This window comes from Anopheles coluzzii, chromosome 3, assembly GCF_943734685.1.
Source record: "Anopheles coluzzii chromosome 3, AcolN3, whole genome shotgun sequence".
NCBI classification, from domain to species: domain Eukaryota; kingdom Metazoa; phylum Arthropoda; class Insecta; order Diptera; family Culicidae; genus Anopheles; species Anopheles coluzzii.
This window is the reverse complement of record NC_064671.1, coordinates 80,096,865-80,115,124: the sequence shown is the minus strand read 5'-3', so window position 1 is coordinate 80,115,124 and position 18,260 is coordinate 80,096,865. Positions and strand designations below refer to the sequence as shown.

General features: G+C 47.3%; 1 protein-coding gene across 9 annotated transcripts in view; it reads left to right on the top strand.

Moving 5' to 3' along the window:
• The window catches only part of LOC120957438 (fat-like cadherin-related tumor suppressor homolog), a 258,528-nt gene extending 247,977 nt beyond the window's left edge, over positions 1-10,551 (top strand). For 8 of the 9 annotated variants that reach the window (XM_049609724.1, XM_049609728.1, XM_049609727.1 and 5 more), the window contains 5 exons: positions 83-5,701; positions 5,773-5,958; positions 6,871-6,891; positions 7,022-7,249; positions 7,370-10,551. In XM_049609724.1, the coding sequence (XP_049465681.1) occupies positions 83-5,701; positions 5,773-5,958; positions 6,871-6,891; positions 7,022-7,249; positions 7,370-7,710 (6,395 nt within the window). In that variant the 3' untranslated portion in view covers positions 7,711-10,551. The remainder of the gene's footprint in view (positions 1-82; positions 5,702-5,772; positions 5,959-6,870; positions 6,892-7,021; positions 7,250-7,369) is intronic. The other variant, XM_049609730.1, reaches the window with a different exon arrangement.
• The last annotated feature ends 7,709 nt before the right edge of the window (positions 10,552-18,260 follow it).

The following is an 18,260-nucleotide window of genomic DNA, read 5'->3' as shown; positions in this document are numbered from 1 at the left end:
GAATATTTGTGTTACTTTTACCATCATGTTTTTGATAATTATTTATTATTTCGCTTCAAATTCGAAACTCCCAACAACACAGAGAACCAACTGTTCCAGTTCTTTATCCGTGCGCATGACGGCGGTACGCCCTCGCTCTACTCGGACGTCCCGATCGACATCTACGTCATGAGTTCGGCCGAAAACCCGCCCCTGTTCGAGAAGAAGGACCGCAAACTGTTCCTGTCGGAAAGCTCGCTCCCGGGCACGGTCATCACGCGGCTGAAGCTGTCCGGCAACGTTACCGCCCGGTATCGCATCCTGTCGGACGAGCTGGAAGAGCCACAGTTCTCGATCAACGACGCCGGGCAGCTGCGGCTGGCGAAAACGCTCGACCGCGAGGTGCGCGATGCGCACCTGATCGCGATCCTGGCCGAGACGGACTCGAGCCCACCGCTAACGGCCGTCACCGAGATCGTGCTGCACGTGCAGGACGAGAACGACTACACGCCGATCTTCGAAAGCAACCCGTACTCGTTCGCGCTCGCGGAAAACATTGAAAAGGGCAGCTCGATCATGAAGCTGACGGCGCGCGACGCGGACAGTGGCTCCAACGGTGATATCCGCTATGCGCTCTCGCCGGACGTCGGCGACATTGTGAACATCTTCGATGTGGACGCGTACACCGGCTGGATCACGACGCTGGTGGCGCTGGACAAGGAGAAGCGCGAGGACTACAAGTTCCAGGTGCTGGCGACGGACAACGGGCAGCCGAAGCACACGACCCGCTCGACCGTGATCGTGCGGCTGAAGGATTACAACGACTGTCCGCCGGTGTTTCGCGAGGGGCAGTACAAGGCGAGCGTCAGCGAGGACGCACTGCCCGGGACGGTGGTGCTGCAGATCGCCACCACCGACAAGGACGTCGAGCTGCGGACGGCGGTCGAGTACTACATCATCGCGGGCGATTCGCTGTCCCAGTTTCAGATCAAAAACAGTGGCGAAGTGTTCGTGGTGAAAGCGCTCGACCGGGAAAGCATCGCCGAGTACGAGCTGAAGGTGATCGTGACCGATGGCAAGTACACGGCGACAGCAAACATCTCGGTCACGGTGCTGGATGCGAACGATAATCCACCGTACTGTTTGAAGTATCGCTATCGCGAACAGCTGAGCGAAGGGGCCCGCCCCGGCACGCACGTACTGCAGGTGCTTGCCAACGATATGGACGAGCCGGCGAACAGTCGGCTACGGTTCTATCTGACCGGCAATGGGGCGGAAGACTTCAATCTGGACAAGGACACGGGACACCTCAAGACGGCACGCAAGCTGGACCGCGAAACTCAGTCCCGCTACAGCCTGATGGCGCACGTGCAGGACCGCGACCATCCGGGCTGGGAGTGCTCGTCGCAGATCGAGCTAGCGCTTACCGATCTGAACGACAATGCGCCCGAATTCTCGATGAACCCGTACAGCGTGACGCTGCCGGAGGACGCGGAGGTCGGCACGCTGGTGACGAAGATCCACGCGACGGACGCCGACATCGGCATCAATCGCAAGATCAAGTACGCGTTCCTCGACTCGTACCGCGACCACTTCCGCATCGCGCCCGAGTCGGGCATCGTGACGCTCGCCAAACCGCTCGACCGCGAGCAGAAGGCACTGTACAACCTGTCCGTCAGTGCGACCGATCTGGGCCATCCGGCGCTCTCGAACGCGGCCACACTCGTCGTCAACGTGCAGGACATCAACGACAATCCGCCCGAGTTCACGTCGAAGCACTACTTTGCGTCGGTGCCGGAGATCAATGCGATCGGGTCGGAGATTTTGAAGGTGCTGGCCACGTCGAAGGACACCGGCATCAATGCGGAGATTACGTACTCCATCATTGGGGGTAATGAGCACCGGAAGTTTAGCATCCACAACCGGACGGGCGTCCTGTCGCTCGCCGACACGCTCGACTACGAGCGGGCGAAGGACTACTTCCTGACGATACAGGCGGTGGATGGGGGCACGCCGCCGCTCAGCAATCTCGCCACGGTCAACATCTCCGTCACGGACAGCAACGACAACCATCCGCAGTTCACGCAGAACTCGTACAGCGCCCGGATCCGGGAGGACGCGCAGCGCGGCGACCGCATACTGCAGGTGCGCGCGAACGACCTCGACTCGGAGGAGAACGGGCGCGTCAGCTACACGATCGAGCGGGGCGACCGGATGGAGCAGTTCGCGATCGAGGAGGACACCGGGTACGTCGCGGTGGCCGGCACGCTCGACCGCGAGTCCATCTCGAACTACGTGCTGGAGGTGCAGGCGCGCGATCACGGCGTGCCGACGCTGACCGCGTACGTGCTGGTGAACATCGAAATTTCCGACGCGAACGACAATCCGCCCGTGTTCACGCAGCAAAACTACACCGCCGTCGTGCAGGAGGACAAACAGATCGGCCACACGCTGCTGAAGTTCGACGTGACGGATGCGGACACGGCCCCGAACGCGGCACCGTACACGTTCGACTTCCGCTCCGGGAACGAGGGCGGTGCGTTCCGCATCGAGCAGGACGGCATACTGCGCACGGCGACGCGGTTCAACAGCAAGATCCGGGACAGCTACCAGCTGCAGGTGCGCGTGTTTGACAACGGCACGCCGCCGCTCTACTCCGACACGTGGGTGCTGGTGAAGGTGATTGAGGAGTCGCAGTATCCGCCGGTCATCACGCCGCTCGACATTGCGATTAACTCCTTCTTGGACGAGTATCCGGGCGGTGTGATCGGGAAGGTGTACGCGACGGACCAGGATCAGTACGATACGCTTACGTACGGGCTCGCCCCAACGGTCGGTGTGCTGTACTCGCCTACAAATCTGTTCAACATCTCGCGCAACGATGGCGTCATCTACGCGTACCCCCGGCTGGATGTGGGCGACTATCGCGTGAACGTCACCGTCACGGACGGCAAGTTCGCCGCGTACACGATCGTGAAGGTTTCGGTCGAGCTGATCAACGAGGAGATGCTGGCGAACGCGATCGTGATCCGCTTCCTCAAGGTGTCGCCGGAAGCGTTCGTGCTGAGCCACCGGAAAGGCTTCATCCGCTCGGTGCGCAATGCGATCGGGTGCAAGATCAAGGACATCATCATCATCTCCGTGCAGCCGTCGAACGATGACGACCTGAACCTGATACAGCACCGCGCCCGGCGGGAGCTTTCCAACGGGACGGAGCGCGCGCGGCGCAATGCGAACCGCGACCTGGACGTGCTGTTTACCGTGCGCAACGGGCAGACGGGCGGGTTCTACGCGGGGCACGAGATACGGCGCGTGATCGACGAGAATCTGGAGGAGATCGAGGACGCGACCAAGCTCCAAATCGACGAGGTGGTCAAGTCGAAGTGTTTGCCGAACTACTGCATCCACGGTGAGTGCGAGGACCGGATCGTGCTGGACGCGAAGCTGATCCACCCGGTGTCGACGGACGTGACGAGCTTCGTGTCGGCGCGGCACGCGCACCGCATGGAGTGCGCCTGCCGGGAGGGGTACGGTGGCGACAAGTGCCAGCACGCGGTGAACGAGTGCTCGAAGGCGCCCTGCCCACCGTACAAGACGTGCATTCCGGACTCGTCCGACCAGGGCTACCACTGCACGTGCCGGGAAGGGTTCGCCGGGCCGAAGTGCGATCGGGACATTACGCTGTGCCACGACGAGACGTGCTACGTGCCGCGCAACCCGGTGTCGTTCAGCGGCAAGAGCTACGCGCACTATCGCATCGAGAAGGAGATCGCGCGGAAAAACCTGGAGGACCAGCTGGTGCTCGGGCTGCGGCTGCGCACGGTACAGCCGACCGGCAACATCATGTACTCGGCGGGCAAGGTGGACTTCAATGTGCTCGAGATCATGAACGGGATGATCCAGTACCGGTTCGATCTGGGGTCGGGCGAGGGACTGGTGAGCGTGTCGAGCATCTTCGTGTCGGACGGGCTGTGGCACGAGGTGCGGCTCGAGCGGGAAGGCAACAGTGCGAAGCTGTTCGTGGACGGGAAGCACGTGGCGCAGGGCAATGCGCCGGGCGTGAACGGTGTGCTGAACCTCCAGTCGGACGATATCTTTTTCGGCGCGGAGGTGAAGCAGCACCCGACCGTGCTCGGCTTCCAGGACGTGCAGCGCGGCTTCGTGGGGTGTATGGACGATATACGGCTGTCGAAGATACCGGTGCCGCTGCACATGAAGGGTGCCAGCTCGGTCGCAAGCTTGCGGCAGTTCGCGAACGTGGAGTTTAGCTGCGACGCGGCGTCGGTGCTGGTGCCGCTGGGCGTTTGCGGCACGCAGCCGTGCTGGAATGGTGGCACCTGCAAGGACATCGGGGGCGGCAACTTCGAGTGTTTGTGCCACTCGCGCTTCAAGGGACCGTACTGCAAGGAGGACCAGAACCCGTGCGCCTCCTCGCCCTGCCTGTACGGGGGCAAGTGTTCGAAGGTTGGGTTCGGGAACTACACCTGCGACTGTCCGGCGCGCATGTCGGGCAAGCGGTGCGACTACGGGCGCTTCTGCACACCGAACCCGTGCCGCAATGGCGGTGTGTGTGAGGAGGGTGATGATGGGCCGCTCTGCATGTGCCACGGGTACTCGGGCACGTTCTGCGAAACCGACATCGACGAGTGCGAGCGACAGCCGTGCGGCAGTGGTGCGACGTGCATCAATGAGGCGGGCAGCTTCCGCTGCATCTGCCCACCGGAGATGACGGGGGCGAGCTGTGGCGATCCGCTCAGCTCGAACGCACTGACGATCGCGTTCAAGAAGGTGTCGTCGGATCTGTTCTTCCTCGCGGTGGGCATTGTCGGGCTCGCGCTGGTCAGCGTGGTGGTGTGGGGCGTCACCTGCGCCTGCCGCAAGAAGCGTCGCTCGAGCCGGCACGAGAAGATCAACAACGAGGCGAACAAGGGCATCGTGCTGAACCCGGTGTCGGAGGCGTCCGGCTACAAGCGCGGCTCGAAGATGTCCAACCTGGAAATACAGCGCGACCAGCGGCCGGTTTCATACACGCCGAGCAGCAACAATGCGGCCGACCATCTGTACAACTGCAACGCGATGCTGCAGTACAACAATCTCGACACGCTGCGCAGCTACGGTTCGGCGGGCGATGAGCTGGAGAATGTGCCGCCCGAGTATCGCAAAGGTACGGTACCGTGCACGCAGCAGATGGTGGTCAACCTGAACAGTGGCGGCGGCGGTGGTGGTGGGAACGCAAACACCTCCGACACCGAGTCGCTGCACAAGCAGAAGTGGACGGAACAGATCCAGCTGCAAACGTTCACCGACAAGATCAACAACGATCTGAAGCGGCGCGGACAGGGCGGATCGCCCGATCCGCTGCTGCAACAACACCAGCAGCAACAACACCAGCAGCAGCAACCTCCACATCCCAGCACCACCACCCATCTGCGTGTTTCGCCGATGCAGCTAAAGCCGGCCCAGATGGGCATACTGCCCGGCCGACTGCTGAACACGCAGCACTCGCCGACGATGCTGATGCCACCGCACAGCTTCGAGGACGGGCCGGCGCATAACGGCAGCACCGCCGCCTACCACTGGGACTGTTCCGATTGGGTCGGGCGCGGGCACCATCCGCTGCCGAACATTACGGAGGTGCCGGGCAGCGAGGTGCCGGACTCGTCCAGCTTCCACAGCAACGAAAGCAATGAATCGCACCCGAAAGCTAGTCTTCTTCCGCCGAGTAAGTAGCCGGACACAGGGACGCAAAAAGGAGGCGATATCTTCTAATGTGTGTGGTCTTTTGTCGCCCAGTTCTAGGACCGGTAGATTCGACGCGAGACATCGAAACGCTGAACGAGGATAACGAGTCGGAGTACGTGGACGACTCGGAGTGTGATCAGAGTGAGCAGCCGCTTTCGTTGGGCTTCGAGCAGAACTCCTCCATATCCTGCCTGAACCCGCTCGACAGTGGCAGTGAAGACTATAGATTTAACACAGGTAAGTGAAGAGTGAAGACAGTGAAGACTATAGATTTAACACAGGTAGTGCATCTATTGAATTCCAATAAGTACTTATTTTCTTTGGCATCTATGGTTTTATCTCCAAACACCCTTTTTTCCCCAAAATCTTTTTGGAATTGATCTACGACCTAAACTTTGAGATAAACAGTGCGATATCCGATTCCACTTCCAGAATTCACAAACTCTTATGTTTAAAATTGTAAGCAGACATCAAGAAATATAAATTTTCTGGACTTTTGGAGTCTCCTTTGCAGAAGAAGTAGCGGTTTATTGAAGAACATTTGAATGTCGTGACAGACAAGGTGAATCTTTTTTGCCAAGATCTTTAATGATGAGAGATTTGAGGAGATTTGATGAGATATTAGTTAAGGGACCTAAACACCTAAACCTAAACAACTTTGAGGTTATTATACCAGCGTTTGGAGTTCTATACCGACTATTCTCTATTGCAAAATGGTTACTTCACACCATTGTTTTTGTCATTTATACCTTTCTGGATGTTACTTCAATGTCCTTTGCTCCATAATACTTTGTTTAGTTCTTTTTGTGCGAGAAAGAGTAGCTCCTCCTATGATGCTCACACTTAGATTTGAGTCTCCATACTCAGAGGAACAAATGACTTTCGCTTGTTGAGACTTCGACTATCTAGAGTCACACATGCTTCATAATTCACATGCTACCTGCTGCTGCCCATTGTCAAATATCTTGATGATCTTCAAGATCTCTTCAATATGAGCTTGCATCTGTTGACTAGTTTGGAAGAAATTAACGAATACGTTACAGCCGTCATTCAAAACTGCAAAATGTACTACAGTACTACCAAATGTATTAGATTAACACTAACAAACAAAATCGATTTTTTTTTTAACCCTTTTCTGGAACGCCGCAGTGCCTTTAAAAGTTAATACACGTAAGTTGCATTCCAAAGCTCACCTTTTTGAACATTGAAACAAGTCATATACTATTCATTTTTTCCTGCAAAAACCTTACCTTTAATCGATCTTTTCTTTTTCTGTTTTTGTTTTGCATTCCCCTCACAGCTGATAGTTATCTGCGTCATCCGAACAGCTACTTGCCGAAGTATAACATACAGAGCGAAACGGAGGGCGAAAATGTGCCACTGACGGGCCGGAAGCCGCTGAACGGGCTCGAGATCGGCCGGCACCAGCTGGTCGAGTCGGACGACGACGACGTCGAGTCGTACGGTTTTCCCCAAACGCGCCGGAACCGTCGCGAACCCAGTGATATCGATTTAGTTTTAAAAACTGGTAAGTTTTGACCACCAATTGCGGTTGCAATTGAATACAAGAACATTTTTGTGATTTTTGTACAACAATTTTTTTTTACTGATTTCAAATGTCCTCATTTCCACCTCCTTTTTCGTGTAGACGAAGGCAGCTCTCTGCTAAGCCATTCCCGCACGCTGAACAGCTCCAATCACTCGAACAGTGATCTCTCCACCCAGCTGTGCGAGATCGATGACTCCGAGTACGAGGAGAGCCATCATCAGCAGCAGCAGCAGCATCCCCCGCACCTCCATCCCCATCATCATCATCATCACCAGCATCATCATCATCAGCTCCCGCCACCGCAGGCGAACGTGTCGTCCGGTGGTTCGTCCGGTGGTGGCAGTGTCGCTTCGACCAGCGCCGGCAGTACCGGTGCGACCGCCAAACCGAAGCAACAGAAGGTCAAGTGGAGCAACGTCGTCCAGCAGACGGAAGTTTGACAGCGGCAGCTAATCGATGACAGCAGCAGCAGCAGCAGCAGCAGCACCCGCCCACAGATGGCGCTAACAGATAAGACTTATTTTACTACTTCTATTACTACTACTAGTACTTTTAGTGCTACCATCATGACTACTTTTAATGCAATCGTGTGCTGGTGGGGCACGCACCCCCTGCAGCAGCCACTATTCCACGCAATGGTAGCGCTGGTGCGATCCCTGCCACTCGTGCGCGGCAGCACTGGGGCGCGTGCTACTGGTTCCGGAAGTCACTACCATCACCACAAACCACTACTTCATTCCAGCGCCACTGGTTCTTTGTGGTGGGATAATTTATTTAATTTAGTTTACAGCCGCACCCGTGTGCAGTTGGAGCAGCTCTTCTTCCCCGCGGTGCTTGTTTGTCCCTGTTTTTTTTGTCGGTGGCAAATCGTTTTGTCCTAAGAGTATCGGCCACAGTTGTTCAAGGTTCTTTTTTATAATTGCTTAAGTAGTGGGTAATAAGCGAGGGCTTCACTTTACCAATCATCTTCCATCAAACTGTCGTATTGGATAAGGAAATATCATTCAATTGTGCATTGGCGAGGGAGGAGGCAATAGCACAATTGCACACAAACAACACTATGTCCTCACATTCTCAGCGTCAGGACAAAAAAGGATCGATTTCATCAAATCAACGCAACTAAGGACTGAACAATATTCACTGGAAATCCATTTTTTTCCTGTTCAATTAAGTTGATGGTAAGAAGAGAAGTTTAGTTTAGATTAACGTGTATCCACATTCTTCTCCACAACATAAATAGCACGACGACCCTCGATAAAGTCCGTAAAATACACACCGCCATCCAGGGCGAGATAATTGCATGGGGTAGGTTTAACACACACACACACACCTCGACGCAAACACCTTCCATTAGGAGAAGATTCGATAGGGATTACCAGTTCAGTATTCGGGCGCTGCGTTGCGTTTATCAACCTTGGTGTCTCCTGTGTGTGCATGCTTTCCTGTTAAGCGGCTAGCTTAATTCATTTCCCCACTCGTTTCTTGGTGAACTGTTTACCGACCGGTTCATAGAATGGTAGGGAGCGAAATTCCGAATGCCATTAATGGATTTCCGCCTTAAGTGTGTCTCGTTTTTATCGCAATCGACACCTCGGTGGAACTTCACAATCAACTCAAACGTACAACTGTTATCCTACGACTGCTTTATTCGTACTACTAATTTGCCTTTAGTTTACCTCATCACCTTTTTTATGTTACTTTTGTACCGACCGTCACGAGATTCCAACGTTGTAACTTAATATTCCACACCGGTTAGATGGCGAGACGACGGAAACGGCTCCCCATGCATGCAATAGGCTCTTTTGCCCTTTCTTTTTTCCACTAGGATATAAAGTGCATTTTTGTAGCTACGTGGAAACAGCTAACACTAGTTTAGAAGAGAGGAAAATAGGAATTTGTGCATCCATTCTTGCCTCTTTTGTTTTACTCAACATAATCGCACATTTTCACGTTCATTGTTTTTTTTTAAATAATTACTAGAAGAACAATACATAACCCTTGGTTTGTCACGATTTCATTAATGTGAGTTCTGTAAGGAAGCGAACTTTATGTGGCCGCTCTATTATTTAAGGTAACATGACCCCACCCTCCAAACTTCTACTTCAAACCCCTGTTTGTGTTGTGAGACGGCGGCGAGGAGAAGCTACTCCCCCGCCATGAATAGCGTTCGAGTTGGACGGTGGAGAAGCTAAAGTAGGAGATATTACAACAAAAAACAGCAGAAGAAAGTATAACTTAGAAGTCCTTAGGAAGTCCTTAGTAAAATATTGAAAAGTAAGAGAAAAAATTAACAAAAAAAAAACTAAACAATCGAAGGAATGCGAAGAAAGAATGCGCCGAAAAATTAAAAGCGCAGATGAGCAACTGTATCATATGACACAAACAAAAAAACACATGAACCGACTAAACAAGGGAGAAAGCAAAACAGCCCGCATACAAGAATTAGGATAAAACGAATCATGCGAATCTTTATTTTTACGTTTGGGAACAAAAGAACACAACCACGAAACACACGAACGTGCGGACGGGCGCGTGTTTAGTAGTGTAGCATCAATGGAAAACTCTCCACACACACACACACTTGTTCTCGCTAGCGGGAAGGGTGGGACAACTATATCAAAAGTATTAGGGTTAAATCTAGAACAAACAGGAGCAAGCAAACCAGAGACCGGTGCAGCATGAAATGAACAACAAAACACTCGTACTAAGGAATAGCTCCAACAGCGAGTGGTGCAAATGGAAAAGAAGCGAAGTTAGAAGCGAAGTAACTAGACTATCATATTTTATGGCAAAAAAACCCGAAAGTAGATAAAGAGATGAACTATGCACTTCTTTATAAATTCTTTTTTATTTCGACCATTTTTAGTAGGCAAAAACGATAGAAATTGAATCAACATGCAAGTTTTTAGTTTTTAGCACACTATTAATTTGTTTATTTGAAGATAATAGTATAAAACATAATTTCAAAACAAACAATTCTATTTAACCTGCAACAGTTGTTGAATGGAGAAGCAGATTAATATACGAATTAGTCTCATTTCATGTCCACGCACCCGGAGATAAAGAAAGAGAGAGAGAGAGAGAGAGAAAGAGAGCAAGAGAGATCAAACGAAAAGCGTATTTATACAGTAGTCGCAGCGCAGTGTGTTCTCCCTGTACTGATCAAACGAAAAGAAAATGTGCGCACTAAATAGTTTGATGCAGCACGCTCTGCCGAGATCATACGTGTGTATGTATGAAAGAGAGGAAGTAAATAAATTTCTGAGATAAATATTTTTAAATTGGTGGCTGCTGATTTAGTATCGTAAAGACAGCTGTTAACATCCGAATTTCGTTGGTAGTTCGGTTTAACATTCAAGGCGGAGCAAATCTCTTTTAACAAAACTTTTATTTCAGATTCAAAACAACAATCTGCGGAATACAGTGAGTATCTGCAATTGCTTTAAAATCCTATTCTAAAACAAGACAAATCGATACAAATGATATGCTTTTCCCAAATCCTAGTGCTTTCTCGTCAATCAAACGCCTACATTTATGCAATGTGTAGAACAAAATCAGCTTTGCTACTGAAGTGATACGTAAGTGTACGAACATTTAATGTTACATAGCAATATCAATCATATATTTTGGGGTATGAAATGATAATATCAATATGATATCATTTATGCAAGAAGATACAATGAGAACAGATGTTAGAAACCCTTTTCTTGAAGTACCAGCCCCTGAAGGTATGCAATTTTTTATATTTTTTCGAAGCATTATACTGTATATTGATATATTTTAGGTAATCTTGTTTTATTTGTCAATTAGATTGCCTGGCGACAAAACCAGGAAAACTAATTGTTTTTAAAATCGAAAAATTAATATACATATTGCATACCTTCTGGCGGCTTCCAAGACCGTCTAAGAAATAATTTGTCTTTATGTCCATTAAAAAAACTTTTAACATATAATTTAAATTAACACAATTAACTACTACTGCATTTTATCTGTATTTTTCAGATATTACAAAAAAAAGATAATAATTTTATAAAACGCTTCTATCATCATCATATGGGGCATTCTTTCTATCTATACTTATTTTTTATATCATACTTTATGCTTAGTTTCTATTAACATTTCTATTTTTGGTATATTTTTCCCATTTCCCTTATGGTGCCTCTGTTTTACTTCTGTCTTTTCACACGGTTGTTCCCCTTGCAATGATTTATTATTGCCCACGTGTTAATATCCCGTTTACATGTTTATTTTCGTTTTGCTTGCCACTTGCTTGCAGGCTTGCAGGGTGCGTAATGTCCAATACCAATATCCAATTCATGTGCACCCTCTCCCAACACTCAGCTCCAAAACGATCATGGCTTTATTTATAACACCAACCGACGTGGGCAAACGCGCCGGCACCTGATGACAGCTATAACGACACCGGCCCGAACGGGACAGAACATCGGCTCCCACGCGTAAAGTGTGATTAACAGCAAACCGACATGAACTTGCCTTCCCTATGGGGTGCATTATTGCTGTGGCTAACCTCGAATCCTAATAGTGACCAGTTGTTGAAAAAGCAAGCCGTGTACATGTATTAAATTATTCAGCACAGAAAACCTCCCACCACAACCCGGCCATAATCCGGCTGAAGGGTGTGTTCCAGGGTGGACAAAAGCAAAGCACTCGGCCACCACCATTTAGATGCGAGATAACCATTTATTATTGGTTTATGTTGGTTACGGGTCGGTGGTGGAGAGCCCACAGGCTTTTGCATGCACTGTGCAAGCGCCTGCCTCATATTTGGCTTATTAAGCCGCTTTTGTTTGTTCGATCGGCACCGGCACACGGTGCTGCACACGGTTTATGAAGCTGAGCGGATTAAGTGCGCTGCAGATTATCTTGTCAATCTTCGGACACGCTGTGGTTGTTTGGTGATACGGGGTTTTTTGTTTGTTTAAGGTTGATTGGATTGCTCCGAGCTCAGCACAGATAAATCGATGAAAGTTCATCGATAATGGAACAGGCGCGTACGCCACAGTAAGAGGGTTAAGAGTTAATTAATCTTTTTACAAAGCTTTTTATGTGCTTTATTCTATTTGCAAATCATTTTTAATGAGCATGCTTCTACCTGGAAAGAGGGAAACAGCCCATTGTATTTCATCTTCAAAGGCTCAAACGTCCATCTCATCTGATGGGAGCTTCAATCCAGGGCGTAATGCGCATTGCAATTATTTTTCCACCCATCTGATAGCGACGTTTGTGTTTGCAACTAATTGAAAATTCCTTCCCTTCCACTAGAAACGAGCCGAGGCGATATCGGTATCGGTACGAGCATAAATTGGATATACCACACCATCCCTGATAGGTGAGTTCCTTTCGGGAGGGCCACGACTCCACGCGTGCTCTCGTTTAAAGAGGGCAGAAGCATCAGAACTGCAAGCATCCAAGCCCCGATTCACTGCACCTCAGAACTCAGATTGGCGAGCCTGGGTGTCTGTGAGGTCGTGTGCAAGATTAAAAGCTAAGCGTATAATAGCATCCGGATGTTCTGCCGGCTGTACGGCAACGGAGCACTTTGTGCTGGAACGATAAACCGATCCTCTTCTAGATTACCGATTACCGGATTTCGAGTTTCTTCGTTAGCTGAAGTGTGCTATAATCTTCACACAAACACACACATACACACACACATACTTCACACACCCATACGCTTCGAAAGAATAGGGGAAAAATCTGAACAAAAGATATACCGGCGCCTAAATGTTTGCACACAAACCCTCATGCTGTGTAGTGCATACCGAAAAGGGAAGCCCTTATCATAACACCCTGACCATTGTGTATGTGTGTGTACGGTATCGTGTATTGGAGAAGAATCCGATGAGCGTGTTAATATATGACGCCATAAAACATGGACCCTACACCCTGGGTGCAAAGGGCAGCTAAATCCATCTCTCAATCCTTTGCTCCCAAAAAAACAATGGGGGCGAAACACACCTCTCACGGTACGGACAGAGGGTGCTTGACGATGCGATGCACACGAGCGCACCGCATTTCCATCGCATCAAGAAATAGATCCAACACAAGGTGAGGGAGAAAAAAACAACAGCAGCATTCCATGTTCGTTTTCCAGGATTAGGCCATTTTACGAGCACGTGTAAAGCACGCTCCTTCGCGGAACACTCACGGTGTGTTGTGGTTTTATTTTCTCGTTTGGATTTTCTTGGTCGTTTGCAGCCGCTCCATTCCTTGACCCGACTTGAAGTGGAACTATCCGTCTATCTGGCGGATATGAAGCCGTATTTCACTCCACACGTCACACCATACGTGCCAAAAGGGCATCATGCAAGCGGTTGTAAAAACAAATGATGGTTCGATGTTTGGATTTTCTCTCCAAGTATTGTATTATTTATCTCAACATGTTAAACCCATAACGTAATGCATGTATTATCAACTTTTAGTCATAATTTTATAGCTTTCATTGTCTGCTTTTTTTTTAGGTACGCCTAAAGGTATGCAATATTTTTATTTATTTTTTAATCTTTTTTCAGTTTTCTGTTGCAATAAGGTATGGAAACGAATTCATAAAATGTACATATTTCAATATAAATATTTCAAAAATATGTGCGAATATTTCAATGAATCGTGAGGCGAACTCAGCATACAAACATCCATGAGAAGCCTGCAGAACCTATTAAGCAGTAATCTTAACGATATTGCATACATTTAGGCGACCAACTTCTAAACATATATCAGGTGTGCGCAAATTTAAGTAAGTATGGAATTATAAACATTGCTAGTTACAGTATTTATTTGTATTTGTATTTCATAATAACCTTTTATAGACCTGATGCAATAGAAGAACTTTTCTATGTTGGTTTTTGCAGGTCGTCTAAAGGTGGGTACATGTTTAAATTCCGCTCCCATAAATAGCAATATAATAAAATAAAGGTAAAAGAATAGCTACGAACAATATACTGAAAATAAATATTTCAGATCTTTCAACAACATCAGCACCATTTTTTGTTTGTTTAAGCATATTGAGTTAACCTACATGCAACAGAAAGTTGAAAAAATATGCTTCATCGACCCAATTTGTCAAAAAAATACACATTTTGCATACATCTAGGCGCTAGCAAACATTCGATCTGAAAACTGAACTAATTTATCGCATACTTAAACTTAATGTTCTTTTTTATCTTTTTTATTAGTTTTAACACAGTAAGAGCATCCTACAAGTGATTTCAAACCTATTTTTTAATGAACTCAACAATTTTCAACCACATGCATAGTCTACTCGTACTCATCTTTACGAATGCTCTTCAGTGGAACCATTCTTATCCATGCTTAATTGAGGAAGCAATGATTTTGTTTTACCAAACCCTGAGCATACAATATCCCTTTTTTTTACAGTGCAGGCAAAGAGGCACACCGGAAACCTGATACGGTAGTTTTATGGCGCTTTATCATGGTACCCAGTGTCTTAAATTCCGAGCTCCACCAACACCACACATTGCACTATGATCCCCGTTGCCCGTGGTCCTCGTTGGACCGGGGGTTTTACTGAAATCATAACAACAACAACGGCAAGCTCGTTGTTTACCGATAATACAGTCTCCGGATGTTTGGCATCCACTGTTTACGACCAATAAATACACACATCGGCACAAGGGCAAGGCGAATGGGATGGGAAGAAGGGAAGCAGCCGAAACCCCATAAAGCCCCTGACTGAAGTTTATGATGGAGTTTATGATCGAAGATATCAATATCTCGTACATCATGGGAGTTTTTGTGTGTGTTTGTGTGCCCTTACCACTCTCGGTCTATTTTAAAAGTACAAATCTCATTACTTGCTAACGATCTTAAAATGAACTACAGGAATCTGTGTATGGGTGTGTGTGTGTGTGTGTGTGTGCATGTGTTGCTTCATCCGTAGGAGCTTATCCGAGATTGATTAGAGAGGCTCTGCACTGTCACCTACAAAAGAAATCTAATTTCCATCCTTTTCCGCACTGTGAGATTATTCCGTTCCGGGCGAGTCTTTAGTCCATTCCGGTAATGGGATTCAACACGATGGTGCATGTTTCGTGCCACGTTTCAGCTTTGTGCAGCTCTAGGGAAAGATAGGCGGTATGGAATTGCATCTCCGCACTCTCTTTCCCGTCTGTGTGTGTGTGTGTGTTGAAATCCGTTCTTATCGCAGCCATGCAATGTGCATTCGAATATGGATATCCTACCAACGGGATGGAAAAAAACACTAACTAAAATCGTCCAGCTGTAATGGGTCATTCCAAGAAGCAAACGCCTAAAGGTAGGCACCTCCGCACAACATCACCCAGAGCTGTCGAATGGCCCAGTCAGCACGACCGAGTTACAAAAGCCTGGAGTGTTTCTGTACACTTTTAATCCTAAGTAAAGCCCACAAGCTCGGCACTAGCGAGAGGTTCGACGTGTGCATCACATTAAGCGGGCAGGAAATTAAACCATCAAATTGTAAACTCCCACCCAGCGCTACCTTCTCGGAAGGTCTTTTAGGTACTGTTTTTGCGTCCCACCGGATGGGTGGGACCTTTTACAGGAAGGGATAGTTTGATACGATCAATGAGCTTTGGAGAAGCTTTTTCCAACCTTGAACCTGCTGGAGCAAGGTTCATGCTTGCTCGGTCGGTTGATTGTGTCAATTATATTCAGAATGTTGTTTGTTTGTTTTCGTTGAAGCACGCAAGCACAAAACAGTGTCCCAAAAATAGGTAAACGTATCTCTATTTTTAATACGGATAAATGTACATTTTATGTCGTTATTTAACATCTCAGGTGCAATGGTGATAAGAATGTAGTTTAATTTAAATATTTATTGGTTGAAAGAAAAAATGAGTATAAAAAACTCCAGTAGAAAAAAAGAGTATAAACACAAAATATAGTACAAACTTTTCACAAACAAGCCATTCAGCATGGATAAGCTGTTTGATTTTATCTCAGAGTAGAATAAGAATAGCGATCAGAACTGCTGTTTGTCATAATTCCAGGCTTAATTAATCCAATAGATGTCTCTAACTGAGAGATATAATCATGCCGGGATTTGATATGATGATTGATCACTTATCACTTATATGTCATGTTAAGTTAGCTTTTCATTTTTTAACCTGTTTTACATTCCTGATTTGAATTTTAACCCATATACAACAGCAAAGCAGAATAGTATGCTGCCACGAATTTCTAAAATTTTATATCTTGAATACTCGTACCTTAACGTAGAATCCTTTAAAAGCATTCAGTCCTTTCGAGACTAAATTGGTACCACGCCAAACAAAAACTTTCTTTGATCCTAGAACTTGACTCTTCGTACTTCGTACTCATCGCGTGGTGCGATCCAAGAAACTTCTTTTGCCATAATTAAATATGTTTTCTTATAATTTTAAAATCTTACTTCCCCAAAGGACCTTTTCCTACAATTTCAACAATAGATTGAAAACGATATCCTTACTTTGTCGTCCTTTAATATGTTTTTTTTAGAATCCTGCATGCTTCTACCCTGTGGCTCCTATGTGACTTTGTAAAATCTTTGGATGTTGGTCTCCGTATTTCAATTACATGTTTCATGGTAAAGGTTTCCAAGGCATTTGTGGTATTGACATTGTGACATTGTTGAATTTCTATGTACTTCTTTGTAGCTTTGTGTGGGATTTTGTTTTTTATTTTATTCTAACGAGAATTCTTACTTTATTTATATTTTGATCCTCGTTTCTACCGCTTTCTTTTCATGCTCCAACTTGATTTTTAATCATTTTTTACTTTTCATGATTACAGGGTTTCACACGATTTATTGGTTGGTTTTCATAAATTTTTGGTGGGTTCCCATATTTGTTTGGTGTGTTCCCACTATTTTTGGGCCGTTTCCAGAATTTTTTAGTCCAATTGTATTGATATCCAATCGGAAAATACCAATAAATTATGGGAACGAATCAAAAAACCGTGGAAACGCACCGAACTGACCAATGGGAACTGACCAATAAATCGTGGGAAACACTGTATTGTATTAGATTGAATTGGATTATTGGTTTTGTATGATCATTCGATGTTTGTTTGTTATGCGTATTTAATAATTGGTATCATTATAGCATTCCAAATACTAAGGATAATTTCGAATGTTTTGTTCCTCGAAATCATCATCTTTGTTAGCTCGTACACTTAATAAAACGTAACGGTTTATCGCTAAATTTATTCATTGGGTTTCATATTTTTGCAAAAATTAAATCAATCCCCTTAAAGTTGTCCCAATCGTGCATAATACATTTTCCCAGTTAAAGGCAAGTTATTTCCCATTCAATCTCTGCACAAAATCAAAGCCTCATCACTCAAATCATGCGAACCGGTTGATCTACCCCGAACAGTGACGCCCAAACGCAACCAATTATTGGTCAGCCCCATGTCCCCACTGAGGTCCGGGATAAGGGATTTGTTTCGTTTTTGCTCAACCAATTCGATCGTTTCATCTATTAAACCGTTTCCGCCAAATCAAACTTCACTTCCTGTTTCGCCACTGACGCACCTCACTGCCCGCGCTGCGGCTGCGGTCATGTATAAATTTGGATTAATTAAATTCGATACAAATTAAAATTTCACAACAGATACCCCTCGTCCACCGCAAACTGGGCGTGGTGGAACGCATCCCTTCGCCTGCTTATTGACCCACATGATTTTTTTTTTACCTTAGTGTGTGTGTATATTTGTTTGCCTTTCCTATGCACTCGCTTGCTAAATATTCTCGCTTGCAGGGGTGGGGAAAAAATACCACACTGCAGCGGCGGGGGGGGGGGGGGCATCGCTTCCTGCATGTTTGATCACTGTGCGCCCACTTCATTTACACACAATTTAGCCAAATGCACATTAGCATACAAATAGGACGCAATCAATGACTCCGGCACTAATTTAAATTGAATTTTCCTCCCATTCCCCGCCAGCCTTCGCTTCCTGCCATTTATGCCCTTGGCTTTAAGAGGATCTGTAC